Here is a 20,445-nt window from a genome sequence, read left to right as displayed (position 1 = left end):
ACTGTAAGGAGATACTGTCAACATAAAATCAGACTTCAGTCTGCAATTTTGTTATCTGTTAGATGTAAACAAAACTTTACCATAATGAAAAAGCTAAGGAAAAAAATCTCCGCTTTTGACATTGTGTTATTTGACAGTATTTTGAAAAGTAGCAATTCCTGTCCTGAATCAGACAGTGTGTTTGTGAAAGCAGCAAATGCCAGATGCTAAAGAGGAGCTAAATCTAATGGACTACTACAGTCCCCACAGCAGACGGTTTGGCAGCATTTGTCTCACTCCCTGGCTTTATGAAACTTTATTTTCCTTGCATGGGCTCCTTTTTCTTTTTTAAGGCAGCTGGGGGCATCCATAGGAAAGGATTCCTGGAATCACACTGAATTCTTAGTCTCAAGGATGCTTGGCATCAGTGGAGGTCATAGCTTAAGTATGTGCTTTGTTTAAAGAAACTTCTGTTTATCAGCTTTCACAGAGGAAATGCAAAAGTTAGTCACTTTCTTGATTTCATCTTCTGTTTATGTTGGAGAAAACAATATTCACAAACTAGAAGATTAATTTTAAAGCTACAGAATGGTAGTTGGGTGCTTGGAGAAACAGGTAGAACCTTATGCTACTGAATACAGTACTGGTTTTGTTTGTTTTAAATGAAAACATCAAATTAACGTCTCTTTGATTGCAAACTCTCTTAGCCATAAAATATCACGCATCTTCCCTTTAAGATTTCAGTTTAATAATTGATGTTTCTAGAGACTGCTTAGATTCTTTATGCAATGCATAAAGGCAAAAAATAAATGTTGCCTAAGCATTTAAATGCCAGTGCTCAACAATGGGTTAAAAATACTGCACATTTTTGCTAATGTTAGAAGCTCTCATGGGTGGAGTACGGCAATGGGCGTTTTAGTGTAGATGGGTTTACTAACCCTTTGCTGTACAGCTGAAATACAAAAAGACTGAAGTAATGGCCAGCAAGAAAGTGGATTCTTGGGAAGCTGTGTTTAATGAAGCCTGTTTAAAAACCTTTTCTGTGCAAAAGAGATTTGGTGTTTTGTGCTGCAGGAGGAGCAAGGATTTTAGCCGTTTTCTAATCACTAGCTTTTTCTTGTAAATACTGTATGAAAAGCATTGCAAGAACAGCTTTAGAGAGTTAGGAAAGCTCATTAGCAACCAGTTGCCAAAATATCTGTTTCTACATATTCTACCCAAGTTAGAATATTCAAATTAAATGAAAGATGGTTTTTACATCTGGTTTTGAATCTGGAAATAAGTTGATACAGACAGAGATTCACTGGACAGTTTAATTGCTGTAATAAATTTGCAGTAAACCTCATGGAAATAATATTTTCTTTTTTCACTGTAAAGATGGGTACATGCTTACATAAAGAGAAGCCTGCTTCCTTCTTTGTCTCATTGTTGAAAACCATAATTTTTCAGTTAGATTTTTGTAATGGGTAACTACACATAAGAAATCCCATCTGTATGAAAAACTATGTAAAGTGTAGGTATCCACAGAGGTGGTCAATAAGCTGTGCTGCTAGCAACAGAAACTCTAGGAAGAAATGTCTTTTTATTATGCTTTTCAAAAATAGCCTCCAAAGATTCCACGTGGGTGCTTTGTGGGAGGGCATTCCACACTGTGGGAGCAGAAGAAGTGCCTTTAGGCACCTGAGGTCAAAATGGGAACAAGGACTTCAGACATTTATATTTGTGTTTCTCCCTGCTTATGAAAAAAATTATCTCAACAGTTCAGGGATAGTTTATATAGCAAGCTTAATTTAGGGATAACCAACACTTTATTGGCACAAGTTCCATGAAACTTTAAATTCTAAGTCCTCTAATATTTCCATAATGACCTTCTTTGCTGTGTGCAGTGCACATGTTCCTATAGCCTTCCTTTAAGACACGTGAAATGATGCTTGTCTGCAAATTATTTGCTGTTGAGATGATGGACCAACACCCTACCCTACCAAATGGAAAAGATGAGTAGCTGTTCCTGGGCTAGGCTAAGACCCAGCCAGGAGGGGATAAAGGAAGGTGTGGTGCATTATTTCCCACAGTCTTGACCCCTTTGTTTTTGGATCAGAACCAGATGTTGACCTCTTCTCTGGAAGATGAAGGTGCCTCAATGGATTGAGTTTCCTGCTCAGCTGGACTTGCCATTGCATGGTGGAAAGCAGATGCCCCTCTTCTCTGGGTTTGGTTTGTACTGGCAGCTTATTCCATAGACTGGCAGTTCTCATGCTGGGTAAGCATGGGGTGCTGTTGCCTTTTAGCCCCGCACTGATAAGCAGTTGCACCATTCCTAGTAAATTGAGTTCTTTAGTTCTGTCATTAGAGCCCGTGTCTCGTGCCTCTGTCCCAAGCTCTAACACACCACTGCGACCACCTTCCTGAGGAGCATGGCATGGGAGCTGGGACTTTCAAAAAGCAGTTCTGGAGAGAAGGAGCTAGCGGATGCAGGCCTACAGTATGCAAAGTTGTCTGCACTGGGGTAGAGCAGAGAGGAAAAGAGAATGTGCTTAAAATAGAAAAACATTTGAGAATCTCTGAGTTAGGCTGTGTTTTCAATGAAGATTGCGTGTCGTCTTGTACAGCAAAGATGCTAGCTGCAGTGTAAATAGCAGAGTAAGAGTAGGGCTTAGTTCCAAGGAACTCTTGTGCTTTTTAAGTCAGGTTTGCTCTTCTGTTCACTCCATCTAATTTAGGTGAGAGGTTTGCACACATCAGTTGCAGAGTTTTTACTCGTGACTTTAAGCTGTTGATTCAAAACTGAGGCACTTGAGAGAACTGAAAGAATTGGGTGAGGGGGCAGTTATTGAACTTAGAAGTTATACTAGTGTTTCATTTTCTTTAACTTAACCGTACTAATTTTTACTGCTTGTTAGGCTTTTTAGCGAAGAGTAACATGAAAGAAGGATTGAATACTGGAGCTTTCTCAACATTGCCTATTAATAGGTTTGCCCCTCAACCAAGCAGTAGGTCAGCTTTTCCATGGTGTCTTTCTTTTAGTTAAAATACCTCATGATCATCAAGTCCTGTACCGTGAATCATTGTAGTGATCACTGAAAGGCCTGGTGATGCACATGTTCTTTGTTCCTTGGTTGCCTCCAGGAATGTTCAGAACATATCTCTCCCTGTTTGGTGTCAACCCCACACCAATACATGTGCTTTTGATATGAAGGATGATGCTTTACCAGTTATTTTCTGTCAGACTTCCTAAACAAGAATATAAAGATATGTCAGTTTTTCAGATTATGTGAATTATTCCCCTAGGGCTCTGTTAGATCAATGAAGTAATAATTTTGATTCTGTATTGAAAATTTCTAGCTTCTCCTGTTTATTTTGTGTGCCATTAGTAAGTCAGTCCACAGACATTTTAGATACCTGTGCAGCAGTTGCTACCATAACCCTTTCCTAACCTTACTCCCACCTCTGCAGCCCCTTGTCTAGGTCACCATGTGTTATACCCATCAGTAGGTCTTTCTACATTCTCATTTTCATCTTTGAGATACTCTGAAGGGCTTTAAAGTCCTCCTCACTGCATTATTCTCCCCCACACCTCCACCTCCCCTTTACGGTATGGCTAAATAGGGAACAAGTGTTGTGATTCTGTAATTCACAGCTTTTTTTTCTTTTTAAGCAGCGCTGTTTCTGTCTGGATGTGTGTGTGTGAGGGCAGTGAGGATTTTCTTAGACTGTGGAGTAAGTTGAGAACTTACAGCCTAATTCAAATTAATTAGAAATGTGTTCTTATGAAACTCAGCACCTGACATCCGTCAGTTTTTGTGCTAAGTGATCCTAATAATGAAATAATGAAGATCTTTTGGGCTGTGTTGTTTAAGCTCAGAGAATTTAGAATCCAATGCTAATTAGAGTATAATTATTTTAGATTAAGGGGCATACGCCTGTTATTATGTATAATATTTTTCTCCTTTTCAGTGAGCATAAGAAAAATTCCATGATGATGTTCTCTTTGAGATGATCTTGTGTCCTAGTGTTCTGAAAGGCTCTGGGATTTTGTTTATGCCTGCTGAAAATATCTGAGGCCACTGCATTCCCATCTTCACTTACCTTGAAGCAGGAGGTAGTGTCCATTTTGTAAGACTGCAACATATGGTTTCAGTCTCTTCGCAAACGGTGACCTTCTCTGCAAAAAGGCCCTGGAAGTAGTGGTGTTTGTCCGCATACAATCTGTGGTCAAAGTCTTCTTTGCATTTCAATAGTTCCTGTCTTTGAAAACACTTCTCGCACCAAATATACTCAGCAGGAGATGTGAGAGGTGAAGGGGGAAATAGAAGTGAATGCAAGAAAAGCAGGGGGAATAAGGGTTCACCTATAAAGGCTCTGGGCAGATGCCAAATTAATTTGATTTTAAAATCTTAGTTGTGTGTTAGACTAAGTGTGTTTTCCCCCTGTCCAAATTAGGTTCTCCCCCTCCCAATTTCTAAAGTGCAATTTCAGGGCAGATTGAAACGTATTTGAGGTATTCCGTTTCCGTTAGGGAATGTGAATTTCCTTTAAGTGTAAATTTTCCAGGCTTAGAACCCTTGGTTTTGGCAGGTTTTTTTTTTTTGGTTTTTTTTTTCGGGGGGGGGGGGGTGTTGAGGGGTTTTTTTTGAGCAATGGCAATAGTTCTATAATGTCTTTTGTTCAAATATACATGTATTTAGCCTCGTCTATCACCATGTACTTTATTCTGGGACTTACTAGTAATTATATAGTTTGGTAATGTATTAGTATAAACCCCTTATTTCCTAGTATAAAACCCTGAAAATTATTTCAAACTATTTCAGTGTAATATATTATTAGACATTTAAAATAAATCTAAACTGTTAGACAATCTAGTTTTTATAACATTGGGAATATTCTCAAAGGAGAATAGAATGTTATTTCAGCAAAATGAATGAATTGAGAAAATAATTAAAATATACATTCAGTTTGGGTAATGTAAATGTTAAAAACCGATTACAGAAAATCAAATTGCTGAATACGATGTTTAAAAAGCTCTTAGGCAGACTTGTAGTATTTTTAATGAACATTTTATTTCAATATTTTTGTGGCTTTTGGAGGTTAGAGGGGGAACTAGCTGAAATGTTTTCTTTGTTTTGTATTGTATTTTAATTTTTTTTTTGCATGCACAACTTCGCAATAAGCTGTCCTCCTGGCTTTTTATCTTTGAGTGTCTTGAAAACAAAATGAGTGGAAAAAGTGTTTGTCTAAGATGTTCTTTATTACTTTAGAACACATTAAAAGATTATCTCTGTTGATGTTAGGAATCACTGTGTGTGAAATTATCCCATTGACTACCAATGAGATGGTTTACACCAGTAAGGCTTAGTTGTATGAATTCAGTTTTCGGAATTGATCCTAAAATAAATTTATATGTGGAAAATGATACATTTTGGAGTTTTAGTATTTGACAGCTTGTTTCCCTATTATAGATTCCTTACTGAAATTTGAGTTTGCACCTATATTTGTAAGTTAGTTGTCTTCTTTTACTTGGATTTTGTTGTCACCATGCCTCTTTCATGTTGAAACAATCTCAATATGTCAGTGTTAGAAAACAGTTCTAATACATATCTTCCAGCAGCAGTTCCTTGTTGGTTGCAGTATCTGTGAAAGGTAACGACATTAAGGAGTAATGGAGTATATCTTTCAAAGCACAAGTAATGAGTAATAGGAGTGTTTTGACATAGTGTTTAAAGAAAAAAAAAAAAAATCATGGAATTTGGTTTCCTGCCCAGAACTTTGACTGACTGTCTGGGAATTCAGTGCCGTATGTCAATGTTATGTAGAATTAGTGTATGTACTTTGGAGTGATTCTTTACAAATATAATAGTGTCCTGCAAGTTTAGGGCCAATGTATTGATAGACTACAATATTATGAGTCATTATTGATGAAGACCTGTATTCTTGAGGAAGTGCTACGTTTCCTAATAAATATTTCATTTTCTTCTAGAGAAGCAGAGGTGTTATCTTTCTCGTCTGTAATACAACTGTATGCTATAAAAATTCAATGTTTTTGCAGGTGTGTTTCAACTTTCAGATTTCAATATGTGTTTTTTGTTGTCTTTTCTGTGTTTGCAGTAATGTCATTACCTCTTGCATTGTCATTGTTTGTTTATAGTTCTGAAACTCCTAGAGACTTTCTAAGACATTATACGTTTCATAGGTTCTTTGAAACAGCTGAGGTTAAGCACGTATAGACAGTTCTGCTGGAGCAAAAATTTACATCTTGTTTATTGGCTCTTTAAAATCTTATTTTCATAATATCACTTCACCAATAATAGCTATCCAAGCTGCACGTTGCAAAGTTTTAGACCATGATTAAGATAGTTCTTACAGCAATTTTGATCATTGGTTAGAGGGTTTTTTTTCTTAGGAATGAGCTCCTTCCCTTTTGTGTTCTTGGGGAGTCCAACAGATGGTATCTTAACAGAGACGATTAAGTGAATGCAGGTGTTTGTCATCTTAACACAACTTCTAGTCTACACAGTGGTATAGTCAATTTGTATTTTCCTCCCTAAGCAAACAGCATGAAATAAAAGAGGGTGTTAGGTATGAATCAGAATAATACTTGATTGCAGGAATCCAGGCAGGGGAGAACTGGAATTCTTTAAAGATGATGTTATTTTATACAGAGGAGAAATGGCATATTTTAAAATGTTACAGCAAGAAAAGACAAGGTTTGGCATTAGTTAGGATTGGAAGAGATACAGAGAAAAATAGAAAAACAATTAAAAATATTTTTGAATTATTACTAAGGATGCTATTTTGCGATAGCAAAAGAATATAACTGCAAGATTCTTAATCTGGCAGTTACTGAAGACCTCATCCACCATGCAGAAGCACTGGAAATGCCACCTTCTCCCAGGTGCTGATACTCTTGAGAGATACTCTCATCGCCCAGTTTTTATGCTCGTTGCTCACAACAATGATGATGGAGTCTCTGGTTGACTGAGCGTTTGTGGCTGCTTTAGTGGAAATCAATCTGGCTGCCAGAAGCATCGCATATGTTGTCTCCTGACTTCAGCACCCCACTTCCCTCCAGTGCCTCTCGCACTGCACAGTGGCAGTCCTGCTTTGTTCGTAGGTCTTGGTTGCGGCAGTGCACAATCTGTCTCTTAGCGGAAGCCTCTAGCTGTTGCCTCCGACGTAGTGAAACTAATACGTGACTGAGGATTTGCTGTAAGTTTATGCTTGTAGAGTGTTTCACTAGCCTGTTTCTTAGCTATGTGCTCGGTTCTAGCTGGCTGCAAAACATAGCTTTGGATAATCAGTTACTGGACATAAGCACTGTCTGCTCCGGGCCTGCAGGAGAACTGCCTTTGATGCCAGGTATTTGACAGTCTCTAAGACTTTGTTGTATGGTTATTATCCTGTTGCTCTGATTCAGCTAGGACACGAAGGTGAGCTTGTATGGAACTGACAAAGGTGATCTGTCGATAAATTAATCAAGTTCTGCCATCATACATAAGGGCAGTGATGACACTTGAACAGTCGTGGTTATTTCTGTTTGAGGATGTCCTTCCCTTCCAGAGGTGCTGCTTTAAGCTTCCCCAAACTGTGGTACCTCCTGCCGACATCCGTCCGAGTTCACCATCTGCCATGGTATTTAGAGGGAGCATGTGGCCAAGGCAGTCGAATTTGTCCCTCCGTTTCAGTTGTGGGTTGTTAAAGTATGCTGTAAGCTTGATGTACTTTTCCCTTAGGGTGATACTGGAACAGGACCTTTGTTTTCTGTATACTGCTGCAAGTGAACTGCTGAGCAGCACAATCAAAATAACTAGCAATGTGTCGAGTGTCCATGGTACATGCATTCGCATGTGAGAAAACAACATACCGTTATCAGTAAAGAGCTGCTTGTGGGTGAGCAATACTTGGATGTTTTCATTTAATATGCAGCATCTGCAGATTGAAAACTACCATGTTTGGCAGCTCTCCTACACACGCTTCCCTCCACATGTACTCCTAGTGGTAGGAGGCAGTAGTAGACTAACACTGCCTAGCACCTTGCAGTCACTTGTTTTTTAATGACAGTAGCTTTAAAAATGCTTTGATGTTGCATCTTTTGCTGCTGTCCTCTAGCTCTTGATGGTTCTTAAGGCTAATAGTTTCATGATATCTTGGATATTCTGCTAACCTTTTTTCCCCACATTTCCATGCCCATGTTTGTCAGGTTCCTTTTTCTGAGTTCAGTTTTGTTTCAGGGTTTGCTATGATAAAGTCTGCAATCCTCACTGGTGTTCAAGTACCCACTGGGGCAGGTGATGTACATTGAGAAACTACTTCTCTCTTTAGAGGGTTACAGTCTAGAGACAAAGTCAGTTTGAGGAACAACTTTGGCTATGAGCTTCAGGAGTGTTTCAGTCTGGGGACAGTTTTGTGGAAATAGTCTGCCTGATAAAGGCTTCACTCTAATAGCTATTCATTTCCAAGGGCAGAGGGTTACAGGTTTTCCTGCACATCACCATAATTATTTTAGGATATCTTTTGTCAAACTCTGAGACATATTTCAAGACCCACTCCCTTGAAAGTTTGATGGCATATGTCACTTAGCATTTGAAGGTAATGTTCTTGATATAAAGTAGAAATAGTGCTTGATGATTATGGTTTATTCAATTTTCTTTGTTTATTTAATATAGGAACATCTCCAGGGCTACTTATTTTACGAAAAAATGGACATGTTGTTATGATAGAGTAAGTGGGTGGTTTTCTCACTCTTTTGTTATAATTCAACAGTTTTTCTTTGATGAAATTAAGAACCCGGAGTATATTTATACATATTGTATAGAGCAAGGAAGGAGATATCTTCAGACAGTTGTCTCAGAAGTTAATGTTTTCCATGATCCAAGTATCTTGGCTTGCTTAAAAAAAAAATTTAAAAAGGAAAGAAAAAAAGCTGAAATGTACCTTTCAAAAAATGCTGCTATAAAAAAAAAAAAAACAAAAAAGGAGGGGTGATGGGGGAGAAGCCTTGACACCAGAAGCTCTGTCATAGCAGAGTTTCTCTCGGATGTCTGGAAAAAGTCTTATACTTCTGGGATGCTGTCCAAAATATTTTCAGTGACCATTGCCACAGGCGTGAACTTCTTAATGCATTTTGCAGTAATCTCCACCACAGTGAAATTGATTACTGTCTGAAAGGTTTTAATGATAACAAGCAAGTAGGGCAGCATAAATGCCATGAACTAATTTGTGTGTGTGTATTTTGTTGCATCTTCAGGAGTCTTGCAGAGACAGATGTGTCGCCTGAGGAAAATCCTGCTTAATGTTTTTTACATAATTATGTAATTGCGTATTTGTCATTTTGATTTTGGTAAGAAGCAAATTTTTTTTTCCACATACACGCATGCGCACACACAAAGGATCTAGTGTCTCTCCAGATACTTCAGTTGGTACCCAATGAAAAGTATCTGGTGGCTTCCTGAGTCTGAGCTTTTCTAGGATTCATTTTATAGAAACTGAAATGCATCCAAAAGCTAGAATAGTTTTAAGAAATGCCTTTCCAGCAAAAAACAAGGGTGCTATAGCAAAGGTGTATCTTCTTCATGTACCTACCAAGGAATTTCAGGAGGCTTATAAATGAGAGGCTCTCTTTTTATGTGCATGTTAAGGGAGTCCAGGAAGCTGAAAATACAGTTAAACTTGTTGGGTTTTTTCAATCTTAACTTAGTATTCCTAATGCAAGAGGTCATTAGAACTGGAGAGGTTCATCCACCCAGACCATCACCTTCTTGAGACTGAAATCTGAGCCGCACTTATATTCAAAGAGAATAGTTTCAGGAATTATGTTTTTCCTTTAAATAAAAAAATACCACCACCAAAACATGTGTGTGTACATATATGTAAAAGTATTTTTATACACACACTTATATATGTAATAAGCAAAATTGTAAACTGATGAATGGAAAGCTGTACCCAACTGAAAAGCCAGATCTCCCAGGAACTGGTATGTCATTGTCACTCCATGCCCTCTGCCAGCACAGACATGCTGCACCAAAGCCCTTCATCCTGCACTATCGCTCCCACAAACCACTGTAATTGTTGGATGATCTGCAGTAGGTGAAGAGTGAAAAAATAAAAACTTGAGCACCAGTATTAAAAAAGCAAGCTGTCATAAGCAGGCTTCATTGCAAGGGATAAAAAGGTCAAAGGATACTTTTTTTCCCCTCTACCTTTGGAGCAGCCACTAGACGCATCCAGCAGAATTTTTCCAGACTGTCAACTGGTTCATCAAGTTGGGGCTTTCTCTCAGTTTTAAATGCCAGCACCACTTCAGTTCAGAGGAATGGCTGGCTTCTTTCCCAGACAAGATTTCCCAAATTCAAAATGACCTTTCAAGATTCTAACTAATAGGAGCTAAACAGAGATTTCCTCTTCATCAGGCCCTTTCTCAGATTGATCCTTTTACTGACAGCACATCCCCACAGCACAGACCAGTGAAAGACCAGCCCTTCCACTTGTGATAATAAACACCTCTCTTGAAGAGAGGCAATCTTAAATCATGTTGAATTTGTTGTATATTCCAGAAACTATTACATTTCTGTTTGAAACACTGATTATGTAAAGACGGAGGAAGAACCAGTGAAAAAACTGGATTTTTTTTTTTTTTTTTAATCTAGCCATTCAGACTTTGCACTAATACAATGGGATGCCTGCTCAGCCACCCACTCCTCATTATTGAGGGAAGTGAGAGATGAATGATGGGAAAGCCGTTTATCTGGGTACCATAAAGTGGGGACTGCTGTGCAGGCAGCAACCCCATGGACTTAGCTTGGTGCAGCAGGTTTGTTAGCTCCCACTTAAGGGTCAGATTGGTTGCTCAGCACAGCACTTCCCAAGAATTCTGGTTGTTCATTGTTGTGTGCTGTGCCCGTCCCCTCCTCCAGGCAAAAAGGAAGTATTCAGGGCTGCCCAGCTTTGAGCAGGTGGATTGTAAGGTTCTGCTCTGGTGTGTGCTGCTCTGGTGCAAGCTGCAGCTTCACCTCTCTGTAAACCCTCAGTTAAAGTTGGACAGCTGTGCTGCAAAATAGTGATATAGAGACACCCTATATTGGTGTCCTTCTGTGAAGTCTTGAAATGTAGCAGGATAGTAAACTCCTTTCAAGAAAGACACCAGTGACCATTTCTTGAAAGGATGAAGTATTTCAAATACAGAGTTGTGAAGTCTTGTGGTTCTATTACTGAAGAAGTTTGGGCAGAAGCAAAGTGCAGAAACAAATACAATGCCATTTCTTATGAGAGAAAAACACTGTGGGAAATGAATAACGCACTGTAAAATGAATGACAAGACCAGACTAAGGACTGATTTAACATTAGCATCAGGTTTAATTGCATAGTTCAATTCAGAAGAAACACCAGAGATAAGACATGCCTGTTGAATTTTTTAGTAATATGTTGTGGGAAGAGCTACCAAGAGATTGGGAAAAAATTGGAAGTGCCAGGAGTACACATAATTGCCTAGAAATGATATTATAAATGCAAAATATAGAAAGATAATAACTGAAACCTGAAATAGCTTGATTCTATCATCAGGTCTCTCTTTTTCAGCTGCAGTTTCAGGTTTGGCATTTTCAGCCTTGATTTATATAAGGAACTCATTATCTCCACCATGGCAGAGGATAAAGTCTTGTAACACTGAGGGAATACAAGATTTGGTATTGTGCTCTGTGCCATGTGCTCCATTCTTCTAACAGTCTGGCTTATCACCCTAAGTTGTTGCCACATTTTTGTGTCGAGATTTTCAACTTGGAGCTCTCATTTTATTCTTTAGTATTTTCCTAGAATTGTTTCTCTTATGCATTGCATAATAGTTCTTCTGTGTCTTTGATAATATTTAATTATATGTATGCCTATGTGTGACAGCTCTCTAATATGTCATACTGGATTATTCTTGTCAATACAGATACATGTAATAAAACTGCTCTCTAGGTAATGTATATCCATTGTGGTGTAGCACAGCTACAGAGTTCTGGCATACGGTGAGAGCAGAGCAGGAAGGGGAATAGTAGTGTATCATGGAGGTATAATCCACCTGCCTGTGGAGGAGTCTCAGGGAGTGAGACAATAATTTTTCATTTTTTGCCTGAAGTTTTTGTCTGAAAACTTTCACTTGAGCACATAGGGAATCATTCGTACATGTGAGAGTGCTTCTTGATGCCCATGTGGCTGGCTTTATTGAAGAATTAGAATCTATGGTGGTTTGAATCTGGTTTCAGTGGTCAAAGAAGAGAAACTCTTGGGAAAGTGCTTGGCTTCAATGCTTTATTATCAACAGCTAAAGCCATGTAGGAGTTGATTGTAGAAGACTGGAGAGAGGTGCATAGGTGGAAGAAACATGGTCTTCTCATCTGCAACTTACTAAGTGTTCTTTTGCTACGCTTTTCGTAAAAACGTTAGAATATATGCATTGTTTTTCTGTTAAAGCAGCTCCTTCTTCATTTTGTAGACAGTTTAGAATTATGTTTCTACAGCTGTACCCAGGAGCATGTTCAGGCCTGAATCCCACATAGCTAAGTTGTCTGTAATAAAATAACTTGCTTTGTTTTTCTTCAAAAGTTTGCAGGGATATGTAAGCATCTCACACTTCATTTTTCAGAGTATGCTTTAAAGCCAAGTGTGGTAAAGCAGAGGCCATTGTGAAGATGCTGTGTGGCTTTCTAAACTGAGAGAGAAAAATAAACTGAAATAGAAACACTGTAAAATTATCTTGGGTATATTTAAAGTTAGAATATGGTTAACTCTTGGATATTGATTTAAATACTATAGAAGCTGCTATGAAGCATCTTAATAGTTTGCATTTTAATCAAATGCCACAGAGTAGGCTATTCTGCACTGGCAGTGAGAGCAGCTCGTCGGTGTAAACAGGCATAGTTTCAGCCTACCATCAGCATTTCCTTATACTTCCTATTTTTTTTTCTTCTTTTTTTAATATAGATTGCTCTGGCTCAGCAGGTTCACAAGCCACTGCTTCTTGTGTCTGTTCCTGTCTGTAAAATGAGGCTAGTGATCCAGCCATCTAAAATAGTACAGTACTGTAGAACATCTTCATTTTGGTATTATTTTCTGCCTCTGCTACTTAACTCCTTTGCCAAATAGTTGCTTGGCTTTGGTGTTCCACCTCCGCATTTTAGCACCCTGATTACAAGACACCTTAATGATGCCCTGCCATCACTAGCTGCTTGCAGAAATGAGGTCTAGCACGATGCCCGTGATTCAGGTAAGTATTAGGCCTGAGTTACTACTGTGGAAACAAATACAGAGTAGTACAGTGTGTTGGTCTGGAAATCTAGTTCAGAGGCAGAAATGCCAGCCTTTTTATCTGCTATTCCCAAGCTTTAATTCAAAGCGGTCCTTCCTCAGTTTGTGATTTTAAAGTAGTTCACTATTTTGCCTCATTAATGCCTAATACTTGTTAAGCCTAATACTAATGGCAGAGGCATTTCATGGATACCCATTTGCTATCAGTGCACAGTAATTACTCTTGAGAGTTGTGCTTTCAGTACAAACGATGCACAGAATGAATCCTGCTGTAAACCAGCCTTTGTTCCAACTTTTCCAGTGTGGCCTGCACTTCCAGTTGGGATCTCGATTTCTTTGAACTTGTGGTCCCCACAATCAGCACAGACAGGTTTTGGTTGGTGTCATGACCACCCCACTTGGAAACTGGTGTTCTAAAAAGCTTTACAAAGTGGTGAGCAAACCAGCTCAATTCCCCATGACGTAACTGAAAGCACGATTAGGCCAACGCTCAGGCTCAGACCTGCCTTTCAGAAACCGAGCATCATATATTTGAATTGTCCTGCATGAATTTTGATTCTGTTCCTCAGGATACGAAATAGGGAGTAGAGTTTGTCCTGCATGCTGCTCTTGGGCAGAAGCCATCTTGAAGTGACAAATAAAAATGAGAATCACTTTTGATAACTGGAAGAAGCTGAAGTAATTTAACAATCTCTTTTCTTTGAACCAAAGGAATTCTGTTCCCCTTATAATCCAGTTAGCTGACATTGTGTCTGAGGTTGTTTCTTCTGCTGTTCTGATGGAGCCTACGAAGTCCCAAAAGCCAAGAATGATTTCTGCCCCTAGCTGAAAACGAAATGAAGTTCATTCGCTTGGAAGTGCTGGCTGAGACCTTGCTGGGGGTGGGGGGGAACTGCTGTTGTATTTTTTGCATCCCTTGTGCCATTTCGGACTTCAGCAGTATTTATTTTTAGTACATTTAAACACTGCAGAAGGAAGGGGCAGTTGTAATATGGCATATTTACATCATGCTGTCGGTTCCTGGCAGCTTACTTGCCTGTCAGAGAACAGAACTAGTCCATTAAGGATGTGAGTGCTACTTATGCCCACGAGTGGTGAAACATTGTCTCAAGGGTGGGAAGGCCTCCCCAGGCTAGCAGGTTGGTTTGTTTTTCTAAGGTGCATTATGGGGATTTTTTCTTTCATGTCACAGGACAGGAATGGGCCATGTTATCTCCCACTTTTTCCTTCTTCTCTTCTACTCTGTATAGGAAAAAGAGGCAAAGTCTCTACATGAGGTCAGCATGTGCTGATTTTTTCCCCTCATGTCAGGCTTAAGTTCTCTGCCCCATTATAAAAATAAAATTCTATAAATAAAAAAGAACAAATGCTGAGGGGGACAAACTGGACCCACAGTTATGTGCATGTCGTCACTTGTAGAAGTGTGCCTAGCCCCATTCCTCCCAGGCTTCGTACATTCCCTGTTTCTTATGCTGTCAGCCTCTCAGGATGGGAAACATGCACAGATAGTCCTGGCCGGAGCTTTTTTTGCCCTGCCATAACATAATATTAATTGAGCTAAGGCTGAAATGATGTTGGGCTCATCTGCTGTTGAATTAGCTCATGCTCCATTTATACATATTGTTTTCCTCTTTGAAACAAACAAACAAACAAGTTGCTATGGGTTTTGCTGCCACACTTTAATGTCACAGTAATACCTTTCTCCTGGAATTAAGCAGTATTTAGGTCTGATCTCTCATATGTGACATGCTGTCTCTGTTAGCTTTAAGCATAGGCACACTATGATTTCCCTTTCTTGGAAATTGCTCTGTCTCAGCATGTGGGTAGGAGGCCATGTAAATAAATACCAACCACTTCTTAGCCTTCAGTAGGCACTTCCTTTTTCCTGGTGGCTACAGAAGAAACACTTTCTCACAGTTTGGCATCAAACATTTATAAAACTTTCCTGCTTGTGGAATTTTTGTTTAGACAATCAGATTCTTGGTACGGTTTTTTCATCAGTTTCTATTTTTACTCATCTGCGCTTGCTTGGTTTGTCAGTAAATAGTGTCTGTCAGAACAAACACTTCATCAGAAGCTTTTTAGATTTCTGGTAATTGACTAGTATATCATTATAAGCATATTCTGTAATAGTGAAAGATAAGTTTTCAAGAATAAAAATTAAGCTTACCTAGGTCTTTTTGCTAGTTATGATGGAATAAATAACATTGATATTTCTGCCCAAGAGATTTTTTTTTAATATGTATATAACCTGTCTTAAACATTTGAAATGGAAAACAAAGTATCTCACATTACCACGCAGTCCAGCTTTCAACTGAAAAAAAATTATTTGCTTTTAATACAAAGTTTAATATGTGTTCTCCTGAATTTATATGCTAGGATATTTTTCAAGTGTGTGTCACTTTGTCTTGGCAGCAAAGCTAATGCATTTTTCCCTTTTAAATACTACCAGAACTATTGAGGACATAGGTTTATAATATCAAAACAGATCATATCAATAAAAATCAATATTAGAGGTCAGTGTACTTCTATTTTTTATACATAAATATATGATCTATAAGTTCCTTATTTAGTTTAATTTACTATTATTTATTACTTTTTTATTCGTAAATTATGAATTACTTTGCTTAGTTTTATTTATCTCAGTGGTAATACTGAATGAATGAATGACAGTATGCTCTCCCTTCAGGGAGAGCCCCAAAGGTTCAGAGAGTATATATTCCCTGGAAGCAGAATACAGATATGAACTGTGATAAATAGCTATACACTGGCACAGAACTAGACCCCTTCATCAGAATTGTTGTTAGATGAGAGAGTGAAAAATATACATATGTATGATCTTTTGTGGGTAATAATTTCTAGGATGGCTAAGCTAGAGGAGGTTTGAAAATACATCAGATACTTTTTATGTAATACTCCCACACTGGATTTGATAACTTTTGTGTTCAACAAAACAAGACAGTAGAAACCATGCTTTTCCAGAAGGGCCTTTGAAATATGTTTTTTTCTCTGCTGAGGCCTGTTATGAAGCTGTCTAGGAAAGTGAGCCATTGTTGGACACGTCACTGTATTTTTATAGTTTTACTCTTAGGTACATTCTCATATGGTTTAGTTTTGCAATCTGCTGAAGCTTAGCCAAGTTGAATTGCATCTGCCCTCACAGTACACACATCTAAGTCTAGCTAGGACTTTTTCCAGTTCTGTGCAGTGGAAGTTACTTTTGTGTATTTATTTCTTCTGGGAAATATGTATTGAGAAAAATGAGTCCTGGTTTGGTTTGTCCTTTTTGCCCTGTTTCACGGCATACAATAAAATATTATCACTTGCATATTTCTTACTTGAGCCAACCACCGTTAAGTGATGTCCCAGTTCACAGTTCTCCAGCAAGTGTGATGGGTGCTGGACCTTACAGCTAGTTCTGATGATGGCTAGACAGAGACTAGTCAGTCTTGCTTCATGTTGGCAGATAAGGGACTGTGAAGGCGCCCTAAGCTGTCCAACTTTGGTGATTTATTGAACTTCTGTAGAGTCATTGGATAGCCAAATTCACGAGAACCCCATTTGGTATCCACAGCAAAAATTCCAAGGCATAAATCCTCTCCCCATTCCATTGCTGCCATGGTAATGGCACCAGCCTTAACAGTACCTTCACGGCCTTTGAAAGCTGTTAAACTCTGCACCATGTTAGTATCCTTGTCAGCAATTTTATTGTGATGTGCAAAACCAGCATGGGGGTTTGAGGATGCAAGTGTTGCCCCTCTTGTCTTTGATGCTAAGTAGAAGCGATCCAGGTGTATTTGCAAAGCAAAATGGAGAAGTTTGCTCTGGTTTATCCATCAGTATGAGGACTTCAAGGAAGTTTAACACAATAGGAACAGCTAATAATCTTAGGGCTTTTTTGTTCTGTCTTCATAAAGTAGCTTGTGAGTGTTACTAGTCCTTATTTTGGAGTGACGGGAAGCAAGAAACCCAGAAAAGGTGAAATTATAGTGATTGTGTTGTAAATGAGAACGTGCTGTAAATGAGAGTTGTGATGAAAATGCAAAAGGAGTTGCCTACAGTGAGAGTGCATAGATCATTCCTGCTGTTTGGAGAAACAAGATTAGGAGGTTAGATTAGAAGTCTGGTTTTGTTTGTATATGGTATATATGAAACCTCAGTGATGGTATAATTTTAATTGATTTGTATGATTTTTGTATTTTCCACTGGAGGAATGAAAATTTATCCCTGAGATCATCAAATGCTATCCCTAACTAATTAATAATAGTAATTCTAGATAGAGATGAATTTTATGTCACAGGTTGGTTACTCCAATTGCTACACAGACATGGCAGAAAAGTTCTCTATTGATTAGGCACTTTCTTTTTAGTTAAGTCTGACCCTTTTCTTTTTAGAATTCAGAGGAATGAAGAATAATATATGTGGATGTTTATGTGTTTGAGGTGGAATTTTTTCATTAGGAAATGTTTTAAAAGGGTCAGTGAAAAACAGAACTGGAATGAGGTTTCATTTCTGTTGCAGGTATGTCTATGAAAGATAAGCAGACATTTCAATTTTGGATATTCCCTTATGATAATAAATGTATTGAAGGCATTACCAACTAAACAGAGCTTGCTGAGATCAGGCTTCTTTGAGACTTCTCACACAGTGTTGTTTTAATCTGTTTTTTCCTAGGAAAAAGAGAAGAAGTATATGCTTCCTTTGGACAATTTGAAAGTGCGAGATGTTGAAAAGAGCTTCATGTCTAGCAAACATATCTTTGCATTGTTTAACACAGAGCAGAGGTAAGAAAATGTGCTATTCTGCAGATACTTCTATAAAACTGTATCTAGCTGAGCATTTTAGTAAGTGGGAGTGCAGTTGTGGTATTTCCACTATGTTCAGTGAACAAAGATCTTGATACTCTTGATTTATCTGCTTCTTTGCGGTTGCATAACCATGGGATGAAAGGTTAGTGTCCTCCTAGCCACTCATGGGGTGAAACAGCTCTATGATTAGTCATCTAGTTCTTCTGTATGGCTGAATAATCATCTCCTGATCCTATTTTTGTTTTGTTTGGCAATCACCTAGGCTTACCAAAACATTCATGACTTTTGTACCTTGTGACCAGATGCAACTGGTGTAAATCACAAAAGCGTAATTGCTTTTCACTTTCTCCAGTGGAAAATCTTGCCTGTCTGTAATCTTGGGAGTCATTCTGTTGTTTGTTTGGGTTTGAATACTGCTGAACGGAGAACAAGTGAGATTCCTCGGCTTCCCTAATTAATAGAATCTTTGCCTTGTAGTGTTTGCTTTATACTTTTCCTTTCAGACTCCATCCTCTGATTTAAGTGGTGTGGGTACTCTATGGAAGCCTATTTCTGATGCACAGCCAATTCAGATTACTGTGCACAAATAAGTCAAGGAAACATGACAACATTTAAAGACATACAAGTGACCTGTAAATTTTGGGGTTTTTTTTTTTTTACTGAAGAGGAGAGTTGCATTGGCAGCAGTCTCAGTGGAATTGCATTTCAGCAGATAAGGTGCAATTTCTGTAAGTTCTTTTTCAGGAAAATAAGTAAAATTAATTGTAGTAGTAGCATGGATAGATGCCCTTGTTTTCCTCTTTTCTTCTGCTATGTCCCTTCACACCCAAAGCTTGGCAATACATTCAGATGTTGTTCAGGATGGTGAGGGCTGGATGTGGCTCCCTGCAGAGCCAGCTGTTGTTGCTCCTGAACTGGCCAGAAATAGTCCTTTCAAAAGCAAGGAATGCTCCTCCTTCCTGCAAAGCAAAAGCAAAGCACAGGATTTCTGGGCTGTCAAGTTTCTGCTGGCCCCAGAAACATGAGGATGCAATGTGAGTCTCGCTCTGAACTACCCCACGAAGGCTTTGCCTACATCTGCTGACATCTCAGCTAGCCTACATGTGGACATTGTCTGCCAGGCGATGCCCTTTGAAAGTATGTTGCACACATACTTGCTGGGAATAAGATTTCAAATACATGACCACTTGCATTTCTGGAGCACAGAAAAAAGCTTCGAAAAACTTTTCATGTTTTTAAAAACATAAATGATCTTCAGATGCTGGAAATTAATGTAATTCTGATTATTCTGCTATAGATATGTGTGAATTGTCCCAACATTGCATGTACATCAGTCAAGAAAGATAACTTTGTCCTGGGGGCTTGGTATCAGCTGTACATATTAAGTTCTGTCCGTGAGAAATCTGTTAATTTTAGCTCATTGTTTCTCCTTTGTTTTGGCTAATAGCTTTGAATGTTTTCATCATCTTAAATATTAATCACTGAACTGCTGTGAAAATCCAAGAGAAGCATGCCTTTCCACTGGCAAGTTTGGGATTTATTTGGGTGTTATATAGCTGCACATTCGCATTTTCACTGGATCTTCATACACACTGGACAGCAAGGATTTCAAAATCAGATGTCTAAAATGTTTGCCATGTCTGTAATAACCCTGCCCATCTGGGCTGTGAGTAGACCCCCCGAGCATCTGCAAGCTGCTCTAAAAACATCCTTATATCGATATGGGCATGTTAAGACATGACAGCATAGTGATAAGACGACAAAATAACTTTGCCTTGGGAGAGGCTGTTTACGGAGACAGCCTTCCAGCTTAAAAGGAGGCAGGAGTTGTTCTTGAAGAAATATTTATTGAATTCTAATTACAACAGCAATTCCTCTGTTACTGTAAAATAGCTGATTTTTGATGTTTCTAAAAATCTGCCTGCAGGCACAAAGTGGTCAATACAAGTTTAGTATCACTTTCCCCTGTCTCCTAGATTCATAGATTGTGTCAGCAGAAGCAGGGATATTGGGGCTTGAATAAAGTGATCTGGCCCTGAACTGGGGGGGACTGTTTTCCCTGTCCAAGATTCTTAGGGAAACTAAAACAGGGAATCAGTAAAGATCTGTTGAAATAAGGAGTCTCACTGTTGTTTTACTTTATGCTAATCCATTGATTTCTACTTTCTGAATGGGGGGTGTGTGTGTGAATATGGCTTGCTTTTCAAAATTTGTGTAAAAATTAACTTAGTTTCTGGTTGGGGTTTTTTTGGGGGGGGGTAAGGGTGGGGTGATTTTTTTTAATTGAAAAAAACATAACAATTGAGAAAAAATATCAGCTTTCTCTTTCTGAGTTTGCCCACTGAGGGTTCTGGTTATGGAACCATTTTGCTATTTAAGA

The 20,445-nt window shown here is 38.6% G+C and overlaps 1 protein-coding gene across 1 annotated transcript in view; it reads left to right on the top strand.

Annotated features, from left to right (window-relative positions):
• DNM3 (dynamin 3) overlaps positions 1–20,445 on the top strand; it is a 185,051-nt gene that overhangs the window by 104,498 nt on the left and 60,108 nt on the right. Inside the window, exon 15 of the mRNA XM_010582141.1 lies at positions 17,932–18,041. Coding sequence (XP_010580443.1) covers positions 17,932–18,041 — 110 coding nt within the window. The remainder of the gene's footprint in view (positions 1–17,931; positions 18,042–20,445) is intronic.

This window comes from Haliaeetus leucocephalus, unplaced genomic scaffold (genome assembly GCF_000737465.1).
Source record: "Haliaeetus leucocephalus isolate CR32 unplaced genomic scaffold, Haliaeetus_leucocephalus-4.0 Scaffold76, whole genome shotgun sequence".
NCBI lineage: Eukaryota > Metazoa > Chordata > Aves > Accipitriformes > Accipitridae > Haliaeetus > Haliaeetus leucocephalus.
The sequence above is the reverse complement of the archived record's forward strand: the minus strand, read 5'-3'. Positions and strand labels throughout refer to the sequence as shown.